Source organism: Vigna angularis, chromosome 4 (genome assembly GCF_016808095.1).
Source record: "Vigna angularis cultivar LongXiaoDou No.4 chromosome 4, ASM1680809v1, whole genome shotgun sequence".
In the NCBI taxonomy this organism is placed as follows: Eukaryota; Viridiplantae; Streptophyta; class Magnoliopsida; order Fabales; family Fabaceae; genus Vigna; species Vigna angularis.
This window is the reverse complement of record NC_068973.1, coordinates 28,237,454-28,247,815: the sequence shown is the minus strand read 5'-3', so window position 1 is coordinate 28,247,815 and position 10,362 is coordinate 28,237,454. Positions and strand designations below refer to the sequence as shown.

Here is a 10,362-nt window from a genome sequence, read left to right as displayed (position 1 = left end):
GTCCAAGTCTAACACACCCAGTTGGAACTGGATTGTTCTGACCAATCAGCATAATTGATCCCATTAAACTTGACCACATTGTTGCTCAAACCTGATAAATTCATGTAAGCTGGAAATAATACACAAGCTCATACATTAATGCTTTGATAAAATTAATGGATTCAAACAAATTACTACACTAGTCATACATTCAAGTTCACCTTTGGGTGACACTTAAACTGATAGGTAATCATTTAAGTCATTCATTTAAGTTCACCTTTGGGTGATACTTAAACTGACAAATTCCATATACACTTTAATAAACAATCAATCATACTTAAGTCTATATGTATGTTATCTTTGGATATACAAACATATTTACTAAGTACATGAAATGTCTCACTTTAATGTCATCAATTATAAACAATGGTTCACCTTTGGGTAATCATAACATCCTTATATCAATGACTAATTACTCTATATATTCATAATTTAACATCCTTTATATTATGAATAATTTTCACAATAACATGAGCAATTTAAAAGAACAACGGAATTGCTAAACCTTTTAATTTTGATTAGAATTATAACTCATTCGAAATTCAACTTAATTGAATTTCCTTCATCCAAGATTAATAAACAAAAATTATACTATGCATGTGAGTAAATACAGTTTTTTCAAATTAAAAGCATTCGAAATTATGAAACTTTTAATTCACATTTAATTTCCATTCAATCCAGTAACAGTAACCATGTTTAGAATATAATAATTGTGGGAACAAGTGCCGCAACAGTAAAGTTGCGTAATGCCAAAATATAAAAACCCGCGGCTGGAATTATGAAATTAATGCAACAATGAATAAAAAAATAAACAAAATTGTTGCTTCCAGGTTCCAGGGTGAATGAAATTCACGTGAATTGTTTCTATCATTCAGAATTCACTTTACGCAAGGGAATTGGCTTTTCTATCATGCAGAATTAATTTTGCATATTGCGGTCATCGTGCAACAGTAGGGTTATTTTAATGTGATAATAAAAAATTAAAAACTTGCGGCTTCGAGATTTACATTACAGTGAATCTAATTTTCTTTCATGCCAATAAAAAATAATTAAACATCTGAAAAATAAAATCCCTAAATTTCATAATTCAAAAATTAGGGTTTTAAAAAATTGAAAAAATTACTATTCATGGAGAATCATAAAATTCATAACCTGGCTCTGATACCAATTGTAAGCAATTCTTTAATTTTCAATTGAATGAAAAACGCACACAAGATCTTGAATTTTCATGATACTCACTATTCTCTCATACACAGTGGAAAAGAACTTACCTGGATCCATTGTATAGTTTCTTTCTGTCAATGTTCTCCCTTCTCTTACTCCTCTTTAATGCTTTCTTGATGATATAGAAAAATCTAAGGGATGTCACATTTTCTTTTCTTTTCAGAGAACGTAACCTTTCTTTCTTTCCTTTCAGAAACTTAACCTGTCAACCGTAGTCCAACATTTTCCCTCTTTTATGATATTTAATCAACTTTAATAAAATACCAAAATGTCCTTTATTGAAGTGAGAAGAGAGGGATTAATTTTAATAACTCTAAAATAATCCCTATAACTTTAATACATTATATTCTAATAATCATCACATTAGAATCTGTACATCAAAGTTATACTTTAAATTACATGAACCAATCTTAAATATTAATATAATTTAACATTCTCCCACTTGGTTCAAGTGATGACTTGAAGATCTAAAACTAAACTTTAAGTGTGCACCATTCATTAGAATTATCAAGTCATCATCCTTATATGAATTGAAATGATCGGATCATGGCGGGCAAAAGTCATGAACGACAAGATTCCTTCCATGTATCACATAATCAAACCAACTCAACATAACTTTAATCAATCTTTTAACTTTCATGTCTCTAAAAGAGATATAACATGTTACCACAATCAATAATACATGTATATAACTTAATGTGGATAACAATAGAATAAAGAGAAACATAACTTTAACTGAATTCACAAGTGTCATGACAGTACAAGCATACAACTATACAATATAGACTTCCCAACGAGTTGTAGGAGTCCTCCATGCACTTTACCGAACTATCCTAAGGCCTTATTAGGCTATCTAAATATCTTGTCGACTTGGGAAAACAACACACGTGTCTTGTTGACCTTATCAAACTGGGAATGTGGCATAATGTTTGCCACCGAACTATTTTGCTAAACTAGGACACAACACACGTATCTTAAACAAGTTTGGGATGTGACACACTTTTTGCCACATCAAAAAATACTAACGATGTTGGCAATGAAGGTTGTGACTTTCTAAAAGAAGAGAGACAAAAATATTGTCTTACAGAATCTCCTTCAACTCTCACAACTAGAGATCTTCCTCAATATTTGAGTAGGATTCTACTAGATTCGGGATAATCCCTTTACAATATCAACATCTCAATACACCCTAACACAAGATACAAGCAAACATAAAAACATTCTCAATTCATCTACATTACATTCTCATAGAATCGTAAATCATCCTACCATGTCATACCTATGTATTTTAGTTTAATCCAAACTCATTTCATAACATCAATCATTTGTTATTTATTTCAATTGAATTGTTAATAATTTATTTTTTATTTTTTATTAAATTAGCATAACCCTTAATTGCAATATTTCCATTAGTGAATTTTTTTTTCTTAATTTACAAACCATTAATTGATCATCCCAAGGATCAAAATGAAGAACCATATATTAAGAACCATCTGCCAAAATTCTAGTCCAATTTAATGGTTTACAAAGTGAGAATCAAAATTTTACTGAGCAACTCAGTATTCAAAACAATGTGTCACCCAACGCCCCATATCTAGGTCCCAGTGCTAGATCCCTTGGTACTCATTATCAAGTGAGCGCACAACGCAACTAAGGGATTGCCCAATGTCTTGGATCCCTAGAGCTCACTGTCAAGTGAGTGCCCAACGGTCCCAGGATTTTGTTAGACGCTCTGGACCATTGGAGCTCACTGACTTGAGTCTTGCGAGTGACGTCCAACGATTTTGTGGTACTGCCGAATGCTGCATTAGAGTTTTAACTCTCAAATACACTTAAATGGGTTATCCGACTTAACTATCTATGCAACTTTAGTTCCTTCTTAGTTTAAAATACTATTTTAGTTTAAAATAACCATTAGATATATCAAATTGGACAATCTTAACCAAATCAATTTAGCTCCACATACAACAATGCCAAAATGACCTAAAACAAAATTCCAAGCAATAAAATCATAATTTTATTCCATTGTTATACTCAAACACTTTATTGATACAATTAAAATTTAACTAATCCTTTTATACCATATTATTTGCAAACACCTAAATTGCTCATCATTGTTTAATTCTCAATCAAACAAAACCAAAATAAAACAATCACATAATCTGAATTGAAACCAATATACACATGTCAAAATGGATATTAATAAGTGTAAAATTACTACTAGGTCTTCTTACCTTGGTTAATTCTTAGTTGCTCCTTAAAGCTCTATTTCTCATAAGATGCCCTAAATAGACAAAGAAAATCTTGATTAGAAATTATAAACATATCACCATGATCACAGAGCAACCGAGATTCATTTTGAGCATATTTGAGCCACATGCATTGCATTAGAGCACACATTCAAGCTCAAAGAGCAAAACCACCTCAAAAGGGTAAAATGGGAACTTATTTTATTCTTCAATATGATCAAGTAGATGTGTAGAGATCTTCACTAGGATTAATCATATGGTTCTTGATCTTCAAAAGGATGAAGATTAAGGTTAGAAATCTAGAGAGAAAGTAAATCAGAAGCTTAGAGATAAAGTCTATAAAGACAATGATTTTTATAAAATGAACTTTCGTTAATAGAAAACCTATTCATATCCTTAACCTTTCATCCTTAAAATATTCTAGTGTCATATTTTTAAAAATTTCCATTACTCTTAGACCATTTTATAGGTTCTTACACCAAACTTTTAGAATGTATTAAATAATAATGTAATATTTCTTACATATTACCCATATCATTTAAAAATGTAATTTATAATTCTTAATATATTAATTATTGGTAAAGAATTTATACCCAATTTTATTTAAATACCAAATATGTAACATTTCATATAAGTATAATTAAAACAATTCATAATTAGAATTAAACAATATTAACTACATATGTATAATTTATGTATGATAGTATTTCTCATGGAATTTCACAATAATGTTCTCATAATAAAAGCCATCGTCAAAAGGAAGAGGAATTCTATAATTACAAAAGAAACACACAAGTAGTTTCCAACACTTTAGCTCTTCCAAGATAGCCTCACTATTGATGCTCCTATCCCATAATATCCCATGTTCCAGAAAGAACCACAATCACAACCTAGAGTAAGTTAGTATATTTTAAAAGGAAAAAAACATATAAATAGTTCAAAACATTAACATAACAATCATTCACAAGTAATGCATGTAAGACACATGTTAAGAAGTGAATTTTAAGTTTAACTTAACCCTACAAAACTGTCTTGTGAGGTGTGGTTTACACTAACTTATATACTATAAACTTGTCTTATCTCTAGTCGATATGGAATCTCTAACACCCCCCTCAAGTTGAAGGGTATACATATCGTGCGTGAGATATTAATGACTGGTCTGATAGTGACCCGATAGTAGGTGGAACAATAGATCCAACATATTACAAATTTTTGCTAGGACAAACTGTAACTCAGACTCTGATACCATGTTAAAAAGTGAACTTTAAGCTTAACTCAATCTCACAAAACTCGTTTGTAAGGTGAAGTTTGCACCCATTTTTATATTATAAAGTTGTCTTATCTCTAATCGATATAGGATTTCCAACTGCACATACATTTATTTACACCAATTCCAACTTCTACCTTTGAAGGATTTGTGTGTTGAATTGGACTAACTTTGCACTTGTTATATGGTACTCAATAGATTGTGTCATTTGATGTTCAGGCTCTACCTAGCCTCATGATGAACCTAAGTTCATTCCATATAACAAGATTAGTTCACCATGACATGTTAGAAAGATTGTCTTTCAAACCACTTTTTATCATGTGAACCTTCATTGACTCACGTTATCTAAATATCTTTTTTTTGTGTGAATTAGAATACTTAGTATAATTTTGATAATCTTCTATTGAAAAGAAATGTCACTTGTTAAATAAGAACATATCGCCGAATATAACAAATGTACAAATTAAAATATGTCTCGCTCAAGATTTTTTTTTTATAAATTATTATTAAGTCTTGATATTATATTTGTACATGTTTTATGAATTTTATTTATGTTGAAGAATGACATAGATTTTTTTTAAAAGAACAATTGTGTTTTCTATGCTACTAATTTCATTAAGCTATTTTAAGGAAAAAAACAATTATATCAAATTCAAGACTTAAATATATTCAATAAAAAAAACTAGTTTGTATATTAGTATGATATACAAATAAATTTTAACTAATTTTAATTAATTCACAAAGTTATCGATAAAATATTCAATATTTAATTATGATTTTTTTAATGTCTCTTTCATTTCAAATATTAAACAAAGAGCAGTTAATTTTTTTTATAAATAAAATTAGTACAATTAAATGATGTTGGTTATCTTAATACTTTTAGCCTATATTTTTGTGTACAAAATAGACATCATATAAAAAAATTAATTGAATTTACTCAAAAACAAATGCAATTTTCTTTTACCCAAAAAAAAATAAATTAAGGGTTAAATATGCTTTTAGTCCCTCAACTATCAAGCGATTTTGTTTTTCGTCCATATTTTAAACTTTGTACGTTTTGATCCCTCTCCTTAAGGAAACCATAATTTTTTATCCTCCAAAATAAACGGCGTTAAAAATCAGGTGAGGTGGATAACGTTTGGCCACGCTGGAAACTTTGAAACTCTCTCTCTCTACAACATTTAATATTTTTTAATGCAAAGTCAGTGGTGACACACGAACTTCAACACACCTCCATTAGGAATGAACTCATCGATGAGCGCTCTTTGCTGTTCTAATATGCAATAACCAATCAGTGAAACCTTGCTGAGACTGTGAAAGAGGTCAGTTTTAAGCCTTTATTTTCTTTGCAAGCAGCATTCAATTCTCCTTTTTTTATTCACACGCTTGCTTTCATCAAGTTCAAGCTGTGAGTAGTAAAATGTCGCTTGGAATCCTTGGTTGCCCATATCTGGCTATTTCCTGGAGTAGAACAGCATGTCCATAGTACCAAATCAATAATACATCATCATCTATATTTATGTGCAGGGTTTGAATGAAAACATTTGCTAGAAGTTTTCATCTAATGTTTTGTGAGTGGTTGCAGCTTATCAATCCTGATGTTGAAATCAAGATGGTGGAGAACACTCCTGATGATCCGAGACAAAGAAAACCAGACATAACAAAAGCAAAAGAATTGTTGGGATGGGAGCCAAAGGTGAAGTTGAGGGATGGTCTTCCTCTTATGGAAGAAAATGTCTGTCTGAGGCTTGGAGTTGACAAGAAGAAGTAGCTCAATTTCTCTCCTTTGGTGGCATGTCAAAAGTAGAAATAATAAGTGAAATGAGTCTGGCTGGTTTCAAAACCTTCATCATTAGGTGGCCTTTTGCAAGGCATTGATAAATCTCTCTTGCCACCAGCTATGGCTCCAGCCCCTCCCCTGACTGAAGATGAAGTGACAGAACCCCTTTGCCTCCACTTTCTAAAATTTCCCCATCAAGCCCTATTTCTGGACCAGGAGCACCACCACCGCGAAATGCACAGGCTAAGGTCATTGTCTGCATCTTTTTATCCACCCGGACATTGCTTGTAACTTCTCTTATGCTTTAGGTGATGTTGCATGCTTCCTGATTCCCAGTGAAAAAAAAACAAAATAAAAATAAAATTTGAAAGAATGAAGCTTTTGTTTTCAGACGTTAGTGAGGTTTGCGAGATTTACGAGATCTACGAGATGAGAATCGAAAAAAAATATACTTATGAAATTCCAGCGGAAGAACCATGGAGAGCGATCTTCGACGTGGAAGACAGTGGTCGGGAATGGGGACAGAGGTTGTGGCGGTGGACGGAGACGAAGATGCAAGGAAAGAGACGGAGGGAGGGAGAGAAGCAGAGGTTGAGAGGGACGCTCTGGATGAGTGTTTAATCATTCTGGATGTTGAGCGGGCTGCGTAAACATGAAAATATTACGTGCCACACCACCGTTAGCTACCTTACTTGATTTTTAACGTCGTTTCTTTTGGAGGACCAAAAATTATGATTTTTTTAAGGAGAGGAATCAATACAAAGTTTGAAATAGGGACGAAAAATAAAATCGCTTGACAGTTAAGGGACTAAAAACATATTTAACCCATAAATTAAAATGTATTATGAAATATGAATGCTTAGTTGGAACGAGTTTAATTCTACTTTAATCTGACATGAAACTTCATTAATATTTGAAGAATGAGACACGGATAAATTATTTTCAATTTGTTACGATGATATATCATTTTTTATATTATATACTATTAAATCCTAAAATTAAGTAAATATAAAACTAAAAATATGTTTTATAGTATATTTTAATACAAAATCATCTATTAAGACAAAAGAAATTCAATATTAATGCGTAATTTTGTAATATATATATATATATATATATATATATATATATATATATATATAATAACAATTTGAACGGAATTGTGATGACTCTCTAGTTTGGACCTGGAGAGATTAGAGCACACTGTCAATGGCCACAGTCAGAGCAACTTTAGGCTACATTGCTCAGGAGACTTTGGAAGATACAGTAATGGCATGATGCTACTTCAAAACACTAGCCTTGTTTACTGTCCAGAATGCATTTATAATCTTTACGAAGAACATGAGGAAATGAGTTTTTCAAATTGATGAAGGGATGCAAATATTGCAATGAAACTAGCAATTGTAGGACTTTGGTCTGTCCAATGGCATGCTGTGGAAAAAAAAATACCTTAAGAACGTGACAGTTGATACTACAATTATAGATGGAATCTTTAATCTTCGTTGCTCAAGTTCTGCATAACATGTATCAAGTGAAACCAAGTGTAAATATGAAGGCTCACATGTCTCCCACGTGCCACATGAGAGGACCTGTTCCTATCTATTCCTATCTCAAGTTCATCATCACATCGTCAAAATCAATCATTAGATATTTTCCGTTTTAGAGCTCAAGTTGTATCAATGGTTCAAAACTATACCCAGGGAAATAAATATCTAGAAGATATATTATAAGTTTCATATATTATGACCAACTTCTATACCAAAGGATCATTTTGATAATCCCACAGCATTATTTATGCAAGAAATAGTAAAAGCTGATAAATTAGCAAGTTTAAATAAAAAGAAATGGATAGTGATGAACCAACTGAGACATAATCTCTGTTGGTGCCATTTGATGTGAGATTAGAATTCACATAATATGCTTTCACTAATCCTTAAGACAGACCAGATTTGGAAAGGGGATTGCAGTTTCATCAACTGCTGCTCATCTAGTACATTCGTTTCTTTTCTATTCCATTACAAAGTCCTTGTGTTGATCTAGTTCTATGGGGACTTTTCTATTCTAAATTCAATAAGACACCAGACTGTGTCCTTTCTTTGTTCTTTGTTCCTAACACTCTTCAACAAATTAGTGATAATTTATGCATTAATCAATACACAAATATAAATATAAACACCTTTAAAATAGGAATGGAAGCCAATATAGACAGTACTGATTTCACAACATCTTGACATGTAGCTAAGACAAAATTGGACATCACAATTAATAGTAACATTCCATCCAGATTACATCAACAAGGAATCAACCCATCGCCCCACAACCAGGCTACATATCACGCTAGCATACAATAAATTCCCCATTAAGGTTAAGTTAAAATTCCAGTGAGAGTGTGGAAGGATACAAATTGCACTAATTGACACGGTAACAAAAACATAATAATGAAGTGGTAGTTCCATCGTTCCATGTATTACTGTAGTATTCAGGGGGAATTCATAAATCATAATACAAGGTAAGTATTAAGAAAACAGAAAAGGTACCAGAAAATGTTTCATAACCTAGTACTTCTTGTTTATAGTTAGTCATGTTCTTCAGTTTGCTTGCTTGCTGTTACATGGGGAATGAAAGCAGTGACTCTGTATACACAGCCACCTGGGATCGGTAACAACCTTTACTATAGGATCGATGCTCTTGCAGCTGTCCCTTGCCATTATATTTTGCCAATCCAGTCCAACCATCTGTCCCAAAAATATCACCATCTTTTGTATAGCATATTGGGAAGAAGTACATAGCAGCAGGAATGTTTTCAGCAGACACAACAATAGTCTTAGTCCAGGATGACTGCACTCTGTACTCTTCCATCACCCATATTTCCACTGACTGGTCCCACTCCGCAAAACATATACTAAGCAAATCCCCAAGCACCCCCAGATCAAAAAAATCAGAGTCATAATCTAAAAATTCAACCGGCAAAAGTATCTCTGAGAAACTCCTTTCAGTTAAATCAAAGACAACAATGACATCCATTGATCCATTACGGCAAAAAGCCAACCAATGAATAGCACCATTCAAAAGCGACCCTTCTGTGATGCCCTTGATACCACTAAAGGAGTTCATATAAGACAAATGGGTGGCCTCATAATCTCTCCACACATTAGTTCTGAGCGAGAAAAACTCCACACGGGTGGTTGCACTACCGAGCGGATTGTATGGCATTGGATTGTATGACGCTTTAACCACCAAGTAGTCATCGGTTAATGGGTCATACCCGAAACCATAAAGAAATGTAAAAAACATGGCTTGCATCAAATTGGATTCAATAGGGGTGGAAGATAATTTTCTGTGAACACCAGTTGATGGATTCCACACCCAGAGACTTTGACAAGAGTTCAGAAGTAAAAGCCCTCTACAGGAACCTATTATCTGAACATTATGATGAGTACTGGGAGGTAGAAAGTTGAGGTTTAAAGTAGAAGATGCAGAATCATCGTGAAGGGATGCGTTGAAATCTATGGATCGGATTTCAGGAGAAGGAAGCCCTATGAACAAAAGTCTGGTAGAGCTTGATGAGAGTCGTTGAAAATGTGATATTGCAAAGTGTGGATCAGAGAGAAGAGAAAGCCATGACTTACAGACACATTTGAAACGGACAAGGGATTTGACAGGCAACATCAACAAAATTTCGATTATGAGCTCCCACGGCAGAATCGCCGTCATCTTCGTTCCTCTGCTACTGCTACTCCCTCCCTTCATTTTTTTCAGTAGTTAACTTCGTAATCCAAACAAATTTAGAAACCCAATGGCTC

General features: G+C 32.8%; 1 protein-coding gene across 1 annotated transcript; it reads right to left on the bottom strand.

Moving 5' to 3' along the window:
• Positions 1 to 8,800: 8,800 nt before the first annotated feature.
• LOC108330847 (F-box/kelch-repeat protein At3g23880) lies at positions 8,801 to 10,362 on the bottom strand. Its single transcript, XM_052877042.1, has one exon. It carries the CDS (start codon positions 10,307 to 10,309, stop codon positions 9,167 to 9,169), a length of 1,143 nt encoding a protein of 380 aa, XP_052733002.1. The 5' UTR covers positions 10,310 to 10,362; the 3' UTR covers positions 8,801 to 9,166.